Source organism: Meleagris gallopavo, chromosome 2 (genome assembly GCF_905368555.1).
Source record: "Meleagris gallopavo chromosome 2, MGAL_WU_HG_1.1, whole genome shotgun sequence".
Lineage (NCBI taxonomy): Eukaryota > Metazoa > Chordata > Aves > Galliformes > Phasianidae > Meleagris > Meleagris gallopavo.
Genome location: NC_139405.1, coordinates 66,508,855 through 66,531,064, shown reverse-complemented (window position 1 = coordinate 66,531,064; position 22,210 = coordinate 66,508,855). Strand labels below are relative to the sequence as shown.

Genomic DNA, 22,210 nt, shown 5'->3' with positions numbered 1-22,210 from the left:
CCAAACTGTGTATCATTTTAGGAAGAGGTGTTTGAGCTAAAATAGTAATTGTTCTTAGGCTGACTGTCTCTAAAATGTAGGGAAGTGGGTGATCTCAAGATCTCTTCTGGTCTTAAAATGTCTGCAGCAGAGATGTGAGGGTGTTGGGATCACTGCTGTCGCTACCCTTTGTGCATGCAGTAACTGAGTTCAGCAGCTCACAGGGGAACGTTGGGGGGCACACTGCCTGTGCTCAACCCGCTTGTGCTTTTGGGAGATGGGCAGTACTTACTCTACCATCAGTCTGTGTGGTGATTGCAGAGTGCATTTGCCAAGGCCAGTCACTTCCTGAGGTTTGAATGGTGCCCTGATCGTGTGTAAAGCATCTCCCTGACACCAAAGCAACTTTCTTCCAAATTTGACATTCTTGAGCCACAACATGGAAGCACAGTTTCTCATCGAGTCACTTGTAAAGGAAAGTTTAACTTGAGAGCAAGTAATAGCTTTACTCTCAGAAATACAGTAAATAACTGATTTTTTTACAAATAAATACGTGTTCACACATACAGACGTATATTCACATGAAGTCAGTTTGAAGCATGCATATAGAATGGGAACGTTCTATGATGAAAAGGAGGCTTCGTATTAGAGTGTATCAACTCTGTTCAGACTTCTATTTACAATAGCTGCTCCAAAACTCATGCTTCCTATTTATTATGTTGGCCCACAGTGTCAGTGGCAGATGGTGGCGGGATGGCAGTAGAGGTTGAACGTTCCCAGCAGAACCCCATTACATGTTGTTGCTGTGTGACAGATGGCAGCAGAGGGGCAGTCTGACAGAATAATGTCTGACATGGAAGTATGAAGCAAAGGTGTGTCACTGAGTTCCTCCATGTAGAAAAAACTGCACCCACTGACATTCATTGACACTTGTTGAACATTGATGGGGACCAAACAGTGGATGTGAGCACAGTGAGGCAGAGGGTGCTGCGTTTCAGCTGTGATGACAGCGGCAGTGGATCACCTCCACTGGTGCTGATTATTACAAGTGCAGCATGCAGGCTCTTGTTCATCATTGGCAAAAATGCATAGGTGATGGTGGTGACAGTGTTGAAAAATCGTGTTTTGTAGCTGAGAATTTGCTCTATCAAACATTGTTATTGTGCTCTCTGTGTCTGTTGTAGTTTCCATGGAAATAAATACGAGGCATTAGTTTCAGAGTGACCCACATAGTATTATAGTTTATTATCTTGCTTCACATCTTACTATATATTTTTTTTTCCATATCAACAATAGGTCTAGAATAATGCATCAGGTATTAGTAACTAACAGTTGCCAATTAATCTGTATAGAAGTAAAACACAGAGACACGTGGCATGCAGCTGATTTGATAGCATTAATTTTTACATCAGTTTCCTCTTTGAGGAAAGTTACATGTTTTAGCTGATTCAGTTCAATTCAAATGTTAAAATTTTTCTTTTTTTTTTTTTATTTTACTGGATTACGTAAGCATGTGGGAAACTGTAGAATATGGAGTGATAGAATATTGATCTATTTCAGTTGCTTTAAAGCAAAATAAAAAGCCATTTTTCAGGTCTGTGCCACGTCTGGGGCTTATATGGCAGTATGGTGGGTGGTGGCATGAAAGTAGTTATCTGCTTATTAGAATGGCTTCCTGTAAAATGTGCTTCTCTGGTGTAATCTTTCAGATCTGTGTTTTTGTTCCTTTTTTATCATACCCCCATCAAAGCAAAGTTTCATTCCTCTGCACGCACATTAAGGTCAGTATTCATTAAGCCTTAGAAAAATCACTCTCTGCCAGTCCTCTTTCTTCACTTTTCTTTTAAAATTTTGTTTAAAACCTGTTTGTTGTGACAGCTTGGCTTGACTCCTGATCTGGTATAAATAATTGAGGCGACAGCATACCTTGTATTTAATTCTCAAGGACCTAAGGGAGTGAGTAGATACTATTTATCTCCTAGTCTTGTCTTTCAGTCTTCCTCTCACTTGAGCGTAGCAACTGCTGCCCTCTGCTGGCAGTACCTATAAAACTGATTTTATGGATGGATAACCTAAGGAATGGTGATGTTAAATGCCAAAATGCTATTCCTCTAAGAAAACAAAACGAAAACAAAATACCCACCTCTTTACTGTTGGCAATCATAACCATTTTTCTGAACTTTTTCATATCTCTATAGCATAACTTGCAATAGTCATGGCTGTAGCTGAAGGCAGAAGGAATTCTGCTTTGAATTGATGTCATCCATGAAACCTGGAAGACTGAGTTTCAGAGGATGTTGGTCTAGTACCAAAAGCTTACTTGTAGCTGGAATTTCTCTGTCCCCTGTACTATAGAGGCAATATCACTTTCTTGATTCGCAGCCGTAGTTGTGGAGATAAATTTATTACAAGTGAAGTTGTTGTGGTAACAAAAGCCACAAAGAAGAAATGCACAATTTTTCTTCAACACGAGCATTTGAAAAGTCCATGAAAAATGAGGCCTTGTAACACACCAGTAAAGAGGACAAAAGTAGTACTGATAAATGTGCGTTATGTGAGAATCTCTGTTCTGTATCCTGGGTCAAGGGCCCTACAGGGTGGGAGGAAGCATTGGGTAATGCCATTCAAGACTTTATCAGATGTCATATATGCAAGAGATCTAAGTTAAGGTTGCACAGGCTAACATCTGTCTGAACTGTCAGTTTTTTCAATGTATCTTCTTTTTGTGTGATTAACATGAAGAGGGGTAGATTGTTTTGGATATTTTTTGGGAGGTTTCGTACTGAGAGTAGCTAAAACATACTTTAAAGCATATTTAAAAGAAAGAATAACAGATCAATCAGTTTATATTTTAGCAAACAGGTTATATAGCCTCCTATCAAGCAATATCAAGGCAGGCTACATGATTTAGAGTTGCGGACTGACTCATGATGCTTAGTTAGGAAACACCAAATCAGTACTATTATTTGGAACTTTCCTTGGTATGCCCTCTGATGTGATCTTTAACGACACAGTGACATGCTTCCTTTTTATTTATTTATTTTTTTTCACAAGACCCCTTGAGTAAAACTTACTAAGAAATTGCCTTCTTCATTAAATGCCCAGGTTATTTATAGGGCTAAGTGAAGTCCTCTTTGACTTTGACCAGCCAAATTTTCTAAAAGGTTCGTACTGCCTTAAGACTCTTTAAATTTCTTCACCAGGTTAACTGCACCCTAAATGCTTTGTTTTTGCTTAAACTTCGATGTAGATGCATCACAGATCTATTCTTCAGCGTTTGCTGTTCTTACTTGAATTGTGATCTTGAAATGTTACATTGATGCTCTATCTCATCGACCATAGTAGTGGCTCCTTAGGAAACAGCAGAAAGAGCTTTGTAATTTTTTGTTGCTGTCTAATATGTAAGTTGTAAATGTTATATAGTCTTAAACTATATTTTGTTTTTAGGAAGTTTTGAAGTGTTGGAGTTTCTGCATTAAATTATAGTCACTGTCAATCACAACTCCTCAGTGTTTTATTGGAAGTAGCCCTGGAACACCTCCCAGTGTCAACAAGCAAATTTTCTCCTAAGATGAAATATCTTTTCCTAACACATGTAAAGCGTTTTGTATTCTTCAGGCAAACTCTAAAAGATGAGCTGCTTTGTCATTGATGAGCCACCAAAGACGGGTGCTTTCTACTTTAATTAATGGGATATATAATAGAAACAGATGACAACTAACTCTTAAAACAGTCCACTGAGAGCTCCAAATAATAAACATCCTACTCGAACTGAGATGATGATGGCTGAAAATGCATTAAGTAGAGAGAAAAACAAAAACAAATGAAGACAAGAACTCAGTCTCCAGCAGGCTGAAGTGGGGTAAGCACTCTGTAAGGAGGCTAGCCCATGCTAGTGCTAATGCGTTTTGCATTAGTACAATGCCTAGAAAATAGTGACTCCTGGCATCAGAGTTAATGACAAAAATCTACAGCAGTTTTACATCCAGGAAGAACAGTGCAATGAGAAAAATTCATATCTGCTAACATTTTGTGCTAGACAACAAAAATCTCGTTAGGTGAAAGAGTGGGTAACAAATGGTTATTGACAATTATTATTTTGCTACAGTTCTGAAGCTCAGTTTTGATCAATAACCAGTAAAACAGAAGGAAGATCAGACAGTACCAGAAACACGTACCAAATTAAGTGGTTATTTGTAGGATGCTGTTCAGAGGACCAGATTAACCAGGCTTAACTACTAGTTAGAAGATTACATATCTATGTTAATATTAGGAGGAAGTTTAGCTTCATTAGTAACTTCAGAGAAAGTAATACCTTTGTGTGCTCTACTGAACAAAAAACAGATGACTTTCCATCACTGGCCAAGGTTCATAAAATAAACTTCAGTACTGCAGACTTACAGAGGGGACAGTGGTAAGTGTTTGAAATTGTTTCTCACTAATCTTGTCCTCTTATCCAAGCCTCAGTTGCTGGAAGTCAGAACCCAGCCAGTACTGAGGATCTTGCTTCACCGGAAGCAGAAGGCCTATAGGGCAGTTTGAGTGGCAGGCTGTTGGCTGCTCTAACAGTGGAAATCCTCTCCTAGGTGGAGCCTTTGTGTGTAGGGTATACAGTCTGCATCTCTAGCAGTGGTGTCAGCTGGCCTTGAACCCATCAGTCTGGCTTTGTTTCCTTTGCTGCACGAGTTAGTTGGTTAGGGCAGGGCTTTAAACTATCCCCAGAGCATTAGTGGTTGTTCCTTCTTTTTACAGAAGTAGAATAGGGCAGAAGGGAATTTGAAGGACTTGTCCAAAGTGAGAGCGTTATGCTGAGATCAAGATTAAAAGCTTTGTCTCCATCTGCAGGGCCGTGTATTTCTCAATTCCAGAAGTAGAGGGTTGGAGAACTTTTCTGTGTGGAGAACTATACAGCTAAACTGTGTACAACAGCTGGCTGCTTCAGGGATTTTGTTGTGTCTCACCAGACGCGAGTCTTGGTGGGGAGGTGCAATCTTATTCTGCTAAAACAGTCATGGCTGAGTGGCTCAGATCTTTCTGATAAGATCTGGGAGTCTCCAAAGGCACATTTCCATCCAGGCTTACAGAATATCACCACTCAGTGCTGATGTAGGTGTTTCAGAAATTCTTGTTAAAACACTCAGAATGATCTGCCTTCCTTTAATTAGAGGAGTTTCGAACTGCCTGCTTCTCGTGCTGCTGAAGTAGGTTGAATCCTTGTTTGGCTGTGATAAGGATGCCTATTATGACCATCTATAAAAATGTCTTTATGGCAGTAGGAAGAAGCAAAAGTAGTAAATGTATTCCTTTCTTCACAAGGTGTGTCGTGCTTTTACAGTTTGCCTTGTTTTCTTTTGCACTCACTATGATTGTTTTCCAAATAGTCTTGACCTTTATCTAGTGGTGAGATGCCAAGTGGGCTGGCTCTGCAGTGTTTGTCCACCAGTTCCTTTGACTTTCTTGAACATTTTCACACCATAGGGGGACTGAAACCGGAGAGAAAGTAAACAGTATGTGCAACTTGGAGCTGGCGATGCGATACGTACTGCCTCTTTAACACTGCTAAAAGTGCTTGAAAGTGTAGTAATTCTTTCCCACAGATGTTGCAAGGAAGTTGCGTGGTTGTGAATAGGGAAGCAGCTGATTCACCAGAGTGCACGTGGGGGAACTGGCTTAAAGTCTGGGTCTTCGATCCTTGCCTGTGAGGCTGGTTGATGAGAAGCTCTCCTTGTTCCTATTTGTCACCAGAAGAATTTCTGGAATGCCATCAAAGTTTCGCTGTCCTCTGATGGTGTGTGGACAGTTTCTGTGGGGTTTCCATTCTCAAAATAAAACCCAAAGTCTTCTTCAGGATTATCATTAATAATCACCCATAATTTCTTGAGGAAAGATTCTAGTGAAGCAGCTATGCTTGGCCTACAGTAAATTTGTTTATTAATTTGCTACGTACAATATTTCTGTTTTCCTGTTTTTATGCTATTAGCAATATTGCTGTGCTTTATAACCATGTTGTCCTGTTGAGACAGTGCATTTCATTAGGAAGGGAGTTGCAACATTGTGCAGGATGCTGCTGATCTTACTCTATGGAATGGTTGCATCAATATACTCAAGTACCCACACAAGTAAAACTAACGAGATGGATTTCAGGTGTATGATGCTTTTTTCCTGAATACAGTGACTTAAAAGCTCAAGGTAAAATACTGCCTGCAGTTCTAGTAGGGTAGACCTCACAGAAAAATATGGCCTTCCATATAATGAAAGTAGTTTTAAATGAATACGTTTGAATACTTGAATGAGGTACCACTTCTTGTCTGTATCTTCTGTTGATGGTTTAGGTCCTGCTCATTGTTCAAATTATTTATGCTTTAGGTTGATGTTGTCGCTTAATTATTTTTGTTCTTTTCTTCTATGTATTACTGTTTCACAGTATGTGTTTCATTTCTGTTTGAAATTGTCAAGACATGAAGTGGTCAGGGTACAGAAGAGCCAAGTTTTTAACAAAAAGTGTTTGGGTAAAGCTATTAGTATGAGCGAGCACACATTTGCCTGTGTCAGTAAGAGAGAACTGAACTGTTCCTGAAAAATAAGAACGTGATGCAGACTTTTCACCCTTCCTTCTGTAAGCATAATAGTTCAGGGTACAGTGCTATAGATCTTTCTCTCATGGGTTTCCATTTCCTGTGGTTTGTTTTGTTTCAGCCTCTTGGGGCCGGTGACTACTTGGAAATATCAAAGCATTTTGACACAGTCTTTGTTCGTGACATCCCGCCTCTTACCATGGCAAAAAGGACTCAAGCTCGGCGTTTCATTACTCTGATTGATACCTTTTATGAGCATAAGGTGAGAACCGAGCCTTGCAGACATGAGTAGGAGTAACAGCAAGAGCCCCAGACCTGCCTGTTAACCTTCAGCCAATTAAATATCAGTACTCTGGAAAACATAAGCAGCAAAGGCTGCAAGGAAACATCTTCTGGTTTCACAGATTGCCCCATTGTGAATAAGGCAAATGAGGAGGCATTGTATTTCTGCGAGTAATAAGCATGACCACAGTTTAATAATGAAAGATTGTGTTGGAGCCTACCTGAGAGTAAGTGGTTTCCGGCTGTGTGGGCACTGGTCAGGAATCCTTCCTGCACTGAGCACTAAAGAGTTAATAGCATTGTTACGTTATTAATTTTAAAGGAAACAATTGCTTTGGGCTTTACAGTTGGTTGTGGAGCTGCTAATGAAATAGTAACGATAAATACAGCACTTCGCTTGGATTTATAGTGGTTTGCTTCCAGATCATGGAAGCAAAATCAGGACTATTAAAGCAACCAAAAAAGAGAAGTTCATGTTTTAGATTTTTTTAAAAAGTAATGAAAGAAAGGATTTTACGTGTTATGTTCGATTATATATGCATAAACTTCAGTATTTATACAATCAGGAAATATAAATTGAGATTTTTTTCAAGTCTGTCCTGGCAAGATGAGAGAGGCCCCGACCCAGCAAGGTGCTGAGGTTTCTGGTGCTCACTGGCTGCCTGCATGCAGTGTGCAGGCCAGGCCGCAGTGCTGGGACCACAAGGCTGCCTGTGTCCCACTGCACCTGGAATCTCCTCCCAGCAGATGTAGACCAGCCTTTGTTATCAGCAAACAGTGTGTATCTGAGTGTGTAAGGTGCGAGAGGAGTGGCTCAGACTGCTGGGACATCTCGAGTGTAGGCATTCTTCAGGTAGAAATACGTGGGCAGTGCACCACGTGTTTAATAGCACAGTTGTTCTGTTCTCTGAGTAAAAGTTACTATTTGAGGTGCTATTAAGGAAAAGATCCCGTGAGGTCAATATTCCAGATCAGGAAGTAAGGTTAATCTATCAGCAGTGTTAGAGAAAGGAGAAACACATGGAAAAAGAAGCCACGAGCTCCTACTTGAGGTTTGCTTCTCGTAAAAGATGCATGCTATCCCTTTTCCACGCAGCATGGGTGCTGAATATGGTTGCCTGGTTCCTTTCAGGTGCGCATTATCTGCTCTGCAGCGACTCCTCTCCAAAGCTTGTTTGTGGTGGAAGCCGGCAGCGGTGAGCTGGAGGACAGCAGAGTGTTGATGGATGATTTGGACTTGAGCCAGGTACATGATACTAACATCCTCTCCCTTTTGTAACAAAATTGGTTGTGGTCTCATAATGACAGCAGCAGTTTTAAGAAGAGGAATCAGGTAAACGTTTAACCAGTGATCTGCTTTTTTTTTCTGCAGCGTATCTGTCGCTCTCATAATTGTATGCTTTGTTACTTACTCATAGTCGAAGAAAATATCACACTATATAGAACCATTTTGCATCAATTTTAAGGTAATTTTGATTGTTAGTCACTAGATGTGTTCAGTGATGTATGAAAATAAGTTTAGCTCCAACATTTAAAATCCTTTTCTGTCTCCTGCTAGGCTGCCCAGGGCTGCCTCACACATCTTCACAGACAGTTCTCTGTGTTGCTCATTCTGTTTTTCCTTTTTCTTAGAGATACTGTTAATCATTTTTAAATTTGTTTAAATCAGCATACAAGTAGCCAACAGAGAAGTGGAAGTAGATGGCCAGTGTGTTAGCATCCAAATTCTTACTTTGCTGTGCTCTGTCAGAGGATTGCTTAGCTGAAATAGGTGGTTTTATTCAATTTCAGGAGGTTAATTTCGTTTTCTCTTGGTGCCATGCTGCTGTTTTTGTTGTCCAAGCCTGTAAAGCACTCAGCAGATAAAGACTGAGGTCGGATGCCCTTCAGTACGGCTCTGTTTCTCACTTATTGTGGTACTGTTTTTGTGTACTGATACAGGATTCTGCCAAAGGTCTCTCCATGTTCACGGGAGAAGAGGAAATCTTTGCATTTCAGCGTACTATCTCACGGCTCACAGAAATGCAGACTGAACAATACTGGAAAGATGGGGACAGAAACAAAGAGCAGTTGTAATTAAAAGTTGAATAAAAGCACCAGAAATTATGCAAAGAAGTAAAACTACAGAATTAGAAGGCCTTATAGCACAACCGAAGTAATAATGGCACTTTATCATCTGGACTGTGTTTCTTTCATTGTTTGGTTTTCATGCTTAGGACATGAAGACTTATTCTTCTGTACCCTCAGTGTGTGGGCATGTGGAATTTTACCTTCGTTTTATTTTCTGTGAAACGTAATTTGATATTGAGGAAGTGTAACTGGATTAGGATTAGTCTGGAGACAAAAGTCACTGGGCTCTGCAGGATTCACAGTGGGTCGGGAATGCTGTTACCCAAAGAGGGCACTTTGTGGATCACGCACTGCGTCTGTCCCCTCTTGCACAGTTTGCACAAAAGAGAGATGGAAGGCTTTCCTGATGGAACTCCTCATGTTCTGTAGCTCTCTGCAGAGAACTACATAGCTCCTCTGTAATCCTTTGTTTTTTTTCCCCTCTGTTTTCTGTGTGTAACCATCTGTTGACTTTCAGACTCCAAGAGTTTTGTGTAATCAGCCCGTTGCTCAGTTTGGTTAATACAAAACTAACAGTTTGATCCCAGAGCAGTCTGAGGAGGAGCTAGAGGGTACCGGAAACCTCAGAGGATTAAATCCAAGTAATCACATAAGGTAAAAGAAACTGCCTTGGCAGTGTATACCATAACTTGTAAGTGCAACTTAATACTTCCCCTGTATTTTCCATTTCTTGCAAGCTGGGTTTGCTCCTTTCACTCTAGTGATGTATTTCTGAACTTTCATCTCTGCAGCACCTTCCATCACTAGTGACACATCTGCCCTGAGCTGGCAATGGCAGGACAGTGCTACTGAGGCAGTTCCACCATTTTGCAATACAAGTATGTTTTACCAAAATGTATTATTTTGGTAAAATATTATTACCAAAAATATTCATCTCTGCCTTTATGATGCCTGTTTGAGCCCTAACTCCCATCACAATTGAAGCAAGCTTTTAAAAGGGACTTTTTAATAGGAGGAAGTGGAGAGGTCCTGTGCACTTAAGAGTTGTTACAGCAGTACAGATGTTTTGGGAGTCTCGTGCTCAAGTCTGGATTCCTGTTCTGACCACTTCTTTGGCCTGGGAGTTACTTGTACAGGCTGTGCCTGCTCTCCAGATAATCTTTAGAGCCTATGCTTATAGTTTACAATTGATGCAACTGTGTTATGCCCACAAGAGTGACTACATCTGAGAATTTTAATGTATATTTATGAAAAATCCAATGAGAATATATTACGTTTACTTAGGAATTGTTGAAGAATGGATATATGCTTTATTTATACATACCTAAATGTAGGTAAAGCTAATACATATAATTTAAGTGTGTGGTCGTATATTTGTACATAGCAATCTCTGCTCATCAGCCTGGCCTAAGCTAACAGCTGTCCTGAAGTTCCAGCTTACACTCAACTTTTCTTTTTTTCTAATTGCATAAAACGCCCTTGGCCTTGTCCAATTTATTTATTATGGTAGATATTTTTTTGCATTATTTAAAAAACAGTGCATACATTTAGCTCCTATGTCCTCCTCTATCTATGATAGAGAAGAAATGCAGAATCTTACAGAAATGCAGGTGAGACATGGGACACATGAGAGAGGAGCTCTGGCAGGCTGTGTTCCCACAGAACTTAGGCTGTGGAAGTCTCTGTGGGTTAACCTCATTAAACCAGGGCTTCCCAGGAGCCCTGGGGCTGATGTGCTTGTGCTCCAACAGGCACAGTTTTGCATGGTGGTATTTGAGGCTTTCCTGTACTCTGTGCACTGACCCCAAACTCAGATTCTCCAAGTTTCATGGAATCATAGTCTCATTAAGCTTGGAAAAGACCACTAAGATAATTGAGTCCAACTGTCAACCCATTGCCACCGTGCCCCTAAGCCATGTCCCTCAGTGCCACATCTACCTTTTTCTTGAAAATCTCCAGAATTTTCTGGAAGCATAGCCCCTAATTGCAGCATGCCTGCAATTCAGAATCATTGAAAGCATCCTGGGATGCAGGTTAGCTCTGCTGAGCCATAGGAGGGAAGCCACTTTCCCAGAAGCTTCCAGAGTCAGCACTACTCCCAAAACACATTCCTCAGTAAAGCCATAGTGCAGCCTTGACTTGGCCAGGTAGGAAGCCTTCTGCTGGGATTCTTTGGTAGGTGCTGCCAACAATCAGGCAGAGGAAATGGGGAATATTTCAGAAGCATTTTGGGGCTGAAAGGGGCTGGAAAAACAGGAAAAGCTGCTATAATCTGTGCAGCATTTGTGGTTGCACTGAGAGCGTGGATTGCTGCACTGAGGTCAGGACCACGAGGAGAAGTTGCTGGGACCAATCTATCTGCCAGCCTGGATGCAAGAGCGGAGATCACTGCAGTACCTGCAGAAGAAGCATATTGCATGCATCCACTGCTTTAAAGAATGTAAAGCCCTATATGCTTCTTGTAGGGTGTCATTTATAATTGTGTGGCATGCATAAATTCTCTTTCCAATGGCAATTTTGGGGTGGGATGGACCTGAGGCCAAATAGCTTCCAGGCAATTGAGCATTGTATGAGATGTATCCCTGAGGCATGAATTAATTAAAACATTAAGATGTTTTAATTGCCAAAATGCAAACAATGAAATGCCTGTGAATAAATTGTCCCTTAATGGCCTTGAAATTGCTGGATTTATGCTATCCCAAGCACGGGCTTCTTGGGTTTTTCTTATCTTGCAAAAACTCATGTCACCTCAGATCCGCAACGTGTTTTTGTTTAACTTTTAGTTACTGAGTGAGCATTAATGTAATTTTTTGAAACACAGCAACCTTATTGGTGCAGTATGATATTTTGCTGTCATAGAAAGTAAAATTCATGTGATTATGGACCACGTGAAGTGCTTCATGTTGGTTTGTAAAGGCTACATCCTGGCTGAGAATCTCTTGGCCAATGTGTTGCAAATACCTGACTGACAAAGGAACCACAGAATCACCAAGGCTGGAAAAGACCTCAGAGATAAACTATTTCCAGTGTCCAGCAATTCAGGATACAATCTCTGAGTGTTGTTACTTTATCTGTGTAGACAACCTATCTTTAAAGCTTCATTTGCCTTTCACATTCTTGTGCAGTAGCTCTTTTATTATTATTTTTTTAAACAAATAGCACAATTCTGTCATTCTAAGCTACTGATTTTCATTGTTTGCCTTTGCACAAATTGAGGGAACAATTGCAGTATTGTGGGCATAGTGAGTCAGCCTACCCGAGGCCTTCATAGGAATTGGAGGTATGCTTCTTACGGTGTTATTTTGATCTACAAAGGGAAACCACAAGTGGCTTTTTGTGAATAAATGTGATCATAGTGACACTGCAGCTGGGTAGATGTCACCTGCTTTGCAGCAATTTAACCATGAATAAATGACCAGGTTTCAACCGGTGCTCATCACGGCCACCAGGCATCTGCCAAGGAGGAAGAAGAGTGTCTCCATCAAGACCAGAGGGACGCAGATCCAGGAGGTCTCTTCCTGCAGTTTAGATCCTGTCTGGATCTAAACTACCCCCCCTCAGTTTCCTTGTTGATAAAATGAGAATGTTATTGTCTTATTTGCTAGCCCTGGAGTGCTGCTGGGCTTAGTTCATAATTATTTGGATATACTGAGGCTGTGGGATGAAAGTGTATAAACAGTGCAAAATAAAATTAGCTACTCCATGGGGAGTTTGGGGTTTGGGTTACAGAATGAATGCCTTCAACGAAACACCACGTGCCTCTTTGCGGAGTAATTTTTTTTTTTTTTTTTTTTGTATAACACAACTATTTTAAAGAAAAAAAGAGCAATGTGATTAAAACCTTAAATAATTCAGGCTATTTTTCTTCTAGCTGTAATGACAGATTGCCTTCACATTTCATTACAGCATTAGCTCCTGTAGCTGTGAACTACAGCAGCTTTGTAAATTTTGTTGGGATTTTCATTTTAATGGATACTGAGAATTTTTAAAAATATGTAATTTTGAGTCTAATATATAAATGAGCCCTGTTAAATCCTTCTGCTATTTGAAAATAAGTTATGTTGTAATACAGAAAAAAGTAATACATCTAGATTTTATAAGCATTTTACTTATTGTTCCCACTATTTCTTGATACATGTTCTGAACAGATTCGTGTTTGTCCTCGTCTGTTACTGCTGCCAACAGCCTGGCCCTGGCGGGCTCTCATTTCTGTCTTGGAAACCATTTTTTCACATCTCTTCTCCAGCAGCCTGAGGGTTGGGTGCTCCATCTCAGTGCAAATCACAATTAAAATGCTTTCTTTCTTCTGCTAGTATGGGGTTCTTATTGCTTGAGAGCGGCTTTCACTATCAGCCGATTAGTTCTGCAGTTGGCAATAGGTTTTGCACGGCTCGGAACATCTGATGAAGAAGGAAGAGCATTAGCCCCATGTGTCTATTGACATAGGTATGGGAAGTATTCTTCACCTTTAATATCACAACTTGTGCAAAACGGTTGATCTCTACTTTTTAAACTAGTAAGATGGATTTGCAAAGCATCCTGCTTGGGCGAGCAATGGGGCCAGCTCAGAGCAAAACTGCTCTGCTGTGGTTCTGCTCTGAGCCAGACTGGGGATCCTGTACTGGCCAGGCTGGAAAGCAGAACATTTTAATTGAGAAGCAGTCACAGCTTCCTCTTTTGCCTCCCTGTCTGCACGCACTCTGCAGCACAGGAGGGGCTGACAGGACTCTGTTGATACCCGGTGATAAAGATGATCTGAAAATTTCTCCGTAGCATGTTAGAGATTCACCAAGGTGTGTGAAGCAGGAGGCTGCATCCTCCCCGTGTTTCATCTCGTGTAACATCACATCCTTTGGAGGTCCTGCTTTGAAGCACAGCACTGCTCCTCTCGATGCAGGGAGCGAAGCAGCAGAACAGCGGGAACATCCGTGACCCTGCAAAGTGGGAGATGTTTCTGACCCTTTGGCTACAGCAGCGCCTGTGTTTTCCCTCCTGTTTGCTAAGAAGCAGGACTTGCAGTGGCAGCTCGACATGTGAGAGCAGAGGGAGGACAGAGCAGATGGGGGATGCAGGCCACTCACTCCCTCTCCAGCCTTCTGCATTCTCCTCATATTTGTAAAACAACTTTTGTTTCAAATTGAATTGAATTCTAAGAGCGTCATTAAAACACAGAAATGCTTCTCACTGACCTATTACTCCGCATTCATGTTGGTAAAATTTTGGATGAGTTTCTATAGTTCTCCCGCCAGTTCTTTGTCAGGGTGAAGGGTTTAGTTGGCTCCGTTAATCCACTCTCTAGCTGAAATTGTTCATTTAAATCGTTACAAAAATCCACTCTTTTCCAATGCGAATCCTATATTCCCGGATTCGAGTACCGCTGCCAGTGCAAAGATTTCAAATTCTTTCAGTGCAATCACACTGTGTTAGTCCAAAGCCAAATTACAAACACTTATCTGCAATTCCCCTTACTCAGCTTTACGCTAATTTTTCCAGTGGGCAACAATAGCCATAAAAGTGTAGGAAAAGATTATTAGAAGAGCTTAGGAAATGGCCAGTCGGTTCCTTCAGAAGCCGTGCTACAATTCTGGCACATCCTCTCGGGGCAGAAAGCAAGCGCTTCAGTTCTGTTGCTTAATATATTTTTAGTGCACGGTTCTTGAACGTCACAGTAATTAAGAGAGATCACAGCCGCTGGAAGATGAAGCGCGCAACAAAAGATCAAGCGATTGTTTAAGCTAAAGTTAAATGAACCAGGGAAAGTAAGCTCGCTGACACGAAGAGAAAGCTCCCTTTGTATCCTCTGTTCTTTTACAATTAGTAAAGCCAAACGCACTTGTGTAACTTGTTTGTTCTACCTCCAGTGATGGATGACGTTCGGGTCACACGATGACGTGTCGGCGGGTTGTTTCTTTCCTGCCGCCTTGTTAAGAACATCGCTCACGTAAGGCCTGTCCTGGAGCTCAGGGAGCAAGCAGCCGCCCCAGGTCCTGCTGGCCGATATTCAGGCACTGCACGCAGCTAGCGCAGTCATTCTGGGTGCAGGGGGACAAAGCTCGTTGCATACGCGGGCTGAAGACCGGTCTCCTTCAGTTGTCATATCTCACAAAAAGTGAAATTTCAGAGGCCGGTAGGGAGAGGAGCAACTACTGTCCAGCAAAATTACAATCTGAATGGTTCGCCATTTTCGGTGCTTCACTACGACGGCGGTGATTGCTATAGAAACTTCTGAGAGTGAGACGGAGAGGTTTTCCAGCACTGCAAATAGCGAATGGAGAAGGTTAGACTGGGTGCAAAGCCCATTCAGTGAGGCAGCTGCCAATTGAGCTTCTTTGCCAAGTAAATTGTAGGAAATGCTGATTAGAAAGTCCCCTGAACACACCAGGCAAATTAAATTTCAGTCAGAGCCGCCTGGCCGCTTTGGGTGGGAGATGGTTCCAGCACATAGTGCACCTGTGCTCGTGGCACACAGCGCTGTGCAGCCCTGAGGGCACAGGTGAGGGGTGTCTGTGGGGAAGAACAGCCAGCTGTGTACCCAGGTGCCCAACTGGGATGCTGGACATTGCCCTGGCCCAGCTTTGCCACTTTTCCCCAGACACAAAGTTGCCACATTCGTCTCCCTCCGCTTGGTTCAGCACTACTAGGGGATGGCATCCCCTTTCTGTCCCAGCTGTCCCTGATTCCTGTCCCTGTGCTGACATAAAGATGGGCACATTGCCTGCCAGCCCCTTACCCTCCAAAAAGCCCTGCATCAGACCCTTAAAGCTGTTCCCTCAGGGCAAAACAACTGGCTGAACCTGAGGACAGGACTGAACTGGGGGACACAGCCAAGTCTGCATGACGGCTCGGGTCTCCCCACCTGTCATCTCCCCAACAGCTCAGGCTTTTGAGATTTCCCTGTGATTTCCCCCATAGCCCATCAGTCTGTATACATCAAGCCAGCTCTGCAGCTCCAGCAATGCCTCTCCTTTTGAGGCTGCTCCCACCTCCTTTCTGCACTCTGGGCCTCTCACCTGTGCTGGAGGAGGGTTTAATATGCTTTCATGTCCACCACCAGCCTTGGAAAACCAGTCTGGCACTATTCTGGCAGGGGCTGGTGGGGTCTTTTACAGGAACTTGCTCCCCACGGATCTCCTGAAGGCCTGGTGGTGTCACTAGGCTTTATCGCTGCCATCACTGATTTTCTCCTTTCTCCCGTCTTTCTTCAGCTTCCCTCCGTTTAACTCCCAGCAGTCAGCCAGAAGAGCACCAGGCTGGTACACTGAGACACACACAGTGCTCTTCTGCCTCATGGGTTGCATGTGCCAGCTCAGGCAACAAAGACTTCGGCCCTGCAGCCCTCATGACAGCTGCTTTTCCAGTCATGCTTGGCTTCCACATAAAACAATGGGAATTCCTATCTTTCTATCTTGCAGTTTCCAAATACATTGGTTCTTCACAGACTGTTTGCATTGAAGTACAAACAACTATGTGGTATGTATTAACAGGAGCAGTGGGGTTTGTCCTGGAGAGTAAGGATGAGAAATGCAGCAAGTCATAGCTTATCAAATCCATGAACTGTTTATTGTAGATAATTTCTGCAGAAACAAATAGCACACTACTAATATTAGGCACCTCGAGTACTGTGTTCAGTTTGGAGCTTCTCATACAAGAAAGACATTGAGGCCCTGGAGCATGTCCAGAGAAGGGCAACAAAGCAGGTGAAAGATCTGAAGCACAGGCCTTATGAGGAGAGGCTGAGGGAACTGGGATTTCAGCCTGGCAATGAGGCTCAAGGAAGATTTTATCACTCTACAACTCCCTGAAAGGAGGTTGTGATGAAGTGGAGGTTGGCATCTCCCGGGGTAACATCAGGATGAGAGGGAATGGCCTCGAGTAGCACCCGAGGAGGTTGGGTATTAGAAAAGCTCAGAAAAAGTGATGAGGCACTGGAACGGACTGCCAGGCAGGTGGTAGTCACTGTCCCTGGAGGTGTTCAAGAAGTGTGTGGATGTGTCACTGATTTCCTTGGTTAGTAGGCATGGTGGGGATGGGCTGACTGTCAGATTAGGTGAGCTTAGAGGTCTTTTCCAACCTTAACGATTCTACACTTTTATGTTTCTAAGCATAACCAGCACTTTGGTCTGACTCTATTCAATTACAATTTCTAAATACACAGTCAGTACTTTGAATAACAGACAGACATCCCCCTCTGTTATCTGAGCATCTGAAGGCTGTGCTTGCTCTGCTTAAGCCAGTACCTGTCATCACCTACTCAGGCTTTTTATGGGCATTGATTATTTGCTTTACTAACGGCTGTGACATAGCATGTATATACGCACACACACACATATATATATGTACTCGAGGACATATTAATGGGCTTTGCAGTCCTTGTGGACTGTAACTGCTCCCGCAGCCATGAGTTAAGGCTTGGTTAATGGACTCTAATCTGTAAATTCTTAAACAATTTAGGAAATCAGTTATTGACATAATGGAGAAATTATCTGAGTGTATCACAGCAACCCATACTTGAGGACACCTCCATCTGCTAAGGTTGACCCCAATAATTAACAGCCTTACCCAGTGCCTCATAGGTGCTTTATAAGGCACAAGGCTGAAGGTTAAATAGCTCCTGTGCATCAGATGTGCTCATTACACTACTATGTCTATAATCGCCTTCCTGAAGCCACAGCAGCTTGCTCATTGATTGCTCTCATTTTACCCTCCATCCACAGCAGATCATTACAAAACTTTGCCTTCTCCTTGCCCAATTGCCTTCTGCCTCTCAGACCAAGTCTCAGTGTGCCAGACACTGCCTGCACCCAGATACTCCTTGGCATCCCCATGCCCACGCACAGTTTTATGGTATTGCTGAGCTGAAACTATTACAGCTGCTAATGCCATGCTCCTGCCTATGTCCCAAGTGAGAAATGAGATGCAAAAGCTTCAGCCCTTGGGTCTAAATATTCTGATGTACTAGGATACTTCACTGGAGTAAATTGTAGTTTCCTGCATAAGAGCTGGATGCAGTACCTCCTGTCTTGTAAACACAAAGATGACTGAGCTCATGTGCATTGCATATAGCAGTTCAAGCAAATGCTTAAAACCAGAGCTTGTGGCGGAGCTTCCCAGCTCTGTAAAACAGACAGGAGCCCCCCTCTTCCCATCACCTTTCCTTCATAGCACTTCTCGTGCTCATACAGAGAGGATGCACAAAGACCTCCTGAGCTGTGGCTCTTTGGAAGGTTTCGCTGTTTCACAAGAGCTGAGACACTCCCGATTCACCAAAGGGAGCAGCTGGACAACAAGTCAGGTGTTGCGGCTACCACTCTATTAGCTTTGGTGCAGTTACAATCACTAGCAATGGATAAGGTCACTGTTGTATTTAAGATGATGTTAGGCAGAAACTTAGGCAAAAATGCTCCATAGCTTAGGCAAAAATGTAGAATGCAGGCTACAACAGGATAAGCAGTAAATGAGAACAGAAAGCGAGTCCCTAACCCTGTAGGAGTGAGTACCTTCGTGCTACGGAGTCCGCCTATGGAGGCCGGACACTTCATACGCCATCATCTAGCTCCACCATGCGTCGGGATCCTCTCCCCGTGCTAACTTGTAAGCAATATAAATGCTCTCTCTTAAATGCTGTGTTTCAACGATACCAAGCAGGCAGGTTCACATGAACCACACATTTTTTCCTGAGGTTCGGTACCTTTTCCTACTGAAACGCATTCCCTAAATAATAAAAAGCCGCACGAGCGCGTGCAACGACGCTGGGAGCCGTGAGAGCTCGGCGGGCGTCTGCGTGCAAGGAAGAAGAGGACCACGAGATGGCAGCGTTGCACTACGGCATCGGCTGCGACTGGGAACCGCCCGGAGAGCCGGGAGGGGCTCTCGCAGCTGCTGCCGCGCTGCTGGGCGAGGTGACCCGGCAGCCTCTGGGTGGGTCAGAGGTGTTCCTATAAAGAACTTCACTTTTTTTCCTTTCTTCCCATAGTTTGCATAAAGTTAAGAAGTGGATAAAGGTTGCTGACGGCTTTCACATTGCTGTCATGCAGAGAACAAAGTGAAATAAACACACGATCCTACTTTGGAAAGAGATTGTTTTTGCAAAGTGCTGAAAAAAAAAACGTAAGCTCCAAAGCCCTCTGTTCCTGGCACGGAACAAAACGGCAGGCTCCTCTGCAGTGCCCTGTGGCAGCAGATCCCGCTTCTGTTGTAGCCTCCAAGACTCGGCTTGGCGATTTGCCCTGAGCTGCAGGTAGAATCCCAGCCTCAAACAGCATGGCAAGGCTGCATAAAGGCTGGTAGGAAAGAGGTAAGTAAGCAGCTATGCTTTTTTCAAAGAGAAAGACCTGTGTCTACCTAGAGGTGTGCATAGAATCATAGAATTACAGAATCATTAAGATCTCTAAGACCAACTAGCCCAACCATTGATGGGATGCCTTGTAGGGGGGTTCTGCAGCACTGAAACTCTGGCTGCAGGCAGAAACAATGAGTGCAATCACACCAGGGGCTTAATGGCACCCTGTATACACTGTTGGATAAGATACAAGCAGGTGATCACAAAAAGAAAAAAAAAAAAAAAGGAAGGCAGAGAAGTCACACATCTGGAGTGACAGGGAGGTTGTTGTATGGGGCAGCATGGAGCAGTTGGGCAGCAGAGCCTTGTGTAGGATAAGGATGACATGACACAGAAGAGTTCTTTTCAGTATGTACCCAGTCAAATATCATACAGTCTTGTGAGCACCTGGGGCTGCTCCAACGTACCCAAGGCACTAGGGTAGGACTCTGTCCACCTGTGCTGTTGGGCCTCTGGAATAGAGAATCTAGAACCTGCAAGGGGAGTAAGGAGGAAGTGTTAGTGATGGGTTTGGATACCTGTGCACAGTAAGTGATATGCTCCATGATCACACATAAGAGGCCAATCAATTTTTCAGGCTCATCTTGGTGGTTTCACTTTGGAGTCCAGTCAGCAAAGGCAACAGAAAGAACAAGATGAGTGAAAGAGATCTTCAAGCAATGAAGCAGATGTAGACCAGTTCTAAAGTGTGTGGAAGAAAAGCACTATCAGAGAAAGCAGAGTGCATACTAATTTAAGGAAGATGACCATGAAAAACTGCCAGCTGTTACCTTTGCACGACGACATCAATAGGCTTGCAGGTCCCTGTGTTATAACCAGCCTTTGCTGAGAGGAACAGCCTGGGAGGGAAGCCAGAGCTTGATTTAAAGTGGAGAGAAGTGGAGAAGGTGGCAAGTGAAGAGTTGGACCGAGAATGGTGATCATGGTGACCATTTCTCTGCCTGGGGAGCCAAGTTCATGAGGTACTTCATCCCCCACAGTGCCTGAAGGACTGGCACATCCCTGGCTGGTCTGTATCTCCAAGCTGTTCTCTCTGGTGACTGAGCTCATCGGTGCTGGGAGGCCTTCTCCTCCCCCTAGCATGGAAGCTCTTTGGAGAGGGTCATTGCTGCCTCTGCATGTGGGGACTTTTTGGCAAGCGGGTGGTGACTAGCATCATCCATGGCTAGGATTTTATTTAATTCAAGGATACTTGGTGCATACACAAGAAGCCTTGGGACAGAGGGAGAATTACCCAATTTCAGATGTAACTGTGAATTACCCAACTTCAGGTGCAGCTGTAATGACAAGATATTCTGTATCTCAGTGAGGAAATCTCCTTAGAGCAATATATTCTCCCTCTGCTGGGATCCTGACTTCCTGATTTTTGACTGTTCTCAAAAAATCACAACACCTGGAACAGATTTGGAGTTGACACAACCTAATTTCTTCCCTAATAGCACGAGCCAGTGCCTTTCTAGCCTGGAGAAGCCTGAAACTTTGCAGCTCTGAGATCCAGAGCATTCTTAGTATCCGTCTTACAGTAGAATCCTCTCAAAGAAAAATCCATGATTATGTCTCTACAAAAAGAGATGATTCTTCATAGAATCATAGAATGGCCTGGGTTGAAAAGGACCATAATGGTCATTGAATTTCAACCCCCTGCTGTGTGCAGGGTCACCAACCACCAGACCAGGCTGTCCAGAGCCACATCCAGCCTGGCCTTGAATGCCTCCAGGGATGGGGCATCCACAACCTCCTTGGGCAACCTGTTCCAGTGTGTCACCACCCTCTGTGTGAAAAACTTCCTCCTAATATCTAACCTAAACTTCCCTTGTCTCAGTTTAAAACCATTCCCCTTTGTCCTATCATGCTTGCTCTGATAAGAGCTTCTGGAAGGTCCCCTGTCCTGTTCTACCACCAATTCGTCATCAGACTCTCAACTCCTCCCACATGGCTCAGCTTGCAACAATCCTGTCCACTGCTTGTATTCCAAGAATGAACAACAGCACTTTGAAAGGCGACACATAAGAAGAGACTTTTACTGTAGCAAGTCAACTAACTTTGATGGAACAGACTTTTCTGGGAAATTAGCTGGATTGCCAGGGTAACCAAATCACAAAAGCATACAGGACACAACACACAAAGGGATACAGACATTTGCTGAAAAGTTCTATGGGCATGACAAAATTAAATGAAACTGGATGCCCTAGAAAACAGTTTTCACTTTCTTCATGTCTCTTGGCTGGATTCCATGGCATCGCAGAAACATTTCTACAAGAATTGATTACTTCTCTCCTTCTGTGCCCTGGAGAGCTTCCTACGCCACTCAGAATAGGTAGGTCTTTTTGAGCTTAGAGGTGAGATCTCAGCCAGCTGGGCAAAGCTGCCATCCTTCCATTGCGCACTACTATGCATATGACTGAATCCTGTGATCAAACAAGCCAAAATAAAACAGAGTAGAAGGGCTACCCCCTTATTTCACTCACGTGTAACAGCAGGATGTACATTTAGAACCAAGAAAAACGTGGAGAGACGACAGTAAACTAAATCTGAGCTAGAGAGCAAAGGTATAGAATAATGTTCATATGGCTAGGCAAATGGAGCCGAGCTATGGAGTAAAGTCAAAATCAACATCTTCCCTGAGTTTTGAGAAAGTTTGATATTCATGGGTTCGGTTCAGCCTAAAACATGGGTTATTTGACCCCAATATTTCCCTAAATTTGGGAATATTCTGGATCAGCTTTTACCTTGGTCTGCTTTCAGCTGCAGCCTTTGCAGATAAGACCAGCCATAGCAGGACTCCACACGGTGCCCTGACTAAGCCATTTTCAGGCCACAGCCTGATTTTTTCCACATCTTCTGTCTTTTCCCAGGTTGGAGCTCTTTGCTCATGCAGATGCTCCTGCTACTTTCCTGAGGCATGTGGGCCTCTGATATTTTGCCAGCTGTAGGAAACACTACTTGTATTTCCTTAAAAAAATAA

General features: G+C 43.2%; 1 protein-coding gene across 6 annotated transcripts in view; it reads left to right on the top strand.

Moving 5' to 3' along the window:
* Positions 1–14,094, top strand: part of AFG1L (AFG1 like ATPase) — a 63,379-nt gene extending 49,285 nt beyond the window's left edge. For all 6 annotated transcript variants that reach the window (XM_010707533.4, XM_085217539.1, XM_085217542.1 and 3 more), the window contains 3 exons: positions 6,676–6,816; positions 7,969–8,082; positions 8,778–14,094. In XM_010707533.4, coding sequence (XP_010705835.2) covers positions 6,676–6,816; positions 7,969–8,082; positions 8,778–8,912 — 390 coding nt within the window. In that variant the 3' untranslated portion in view covers positions 8,913–14,094. The remainder of the gene's footprint in view (positions 1–6,675; positions 6,817–7,968; positions 8,083–8,777) is intronic.
* Positions 14,095–22,210: the final 8,116 nt, after the last annotated feature.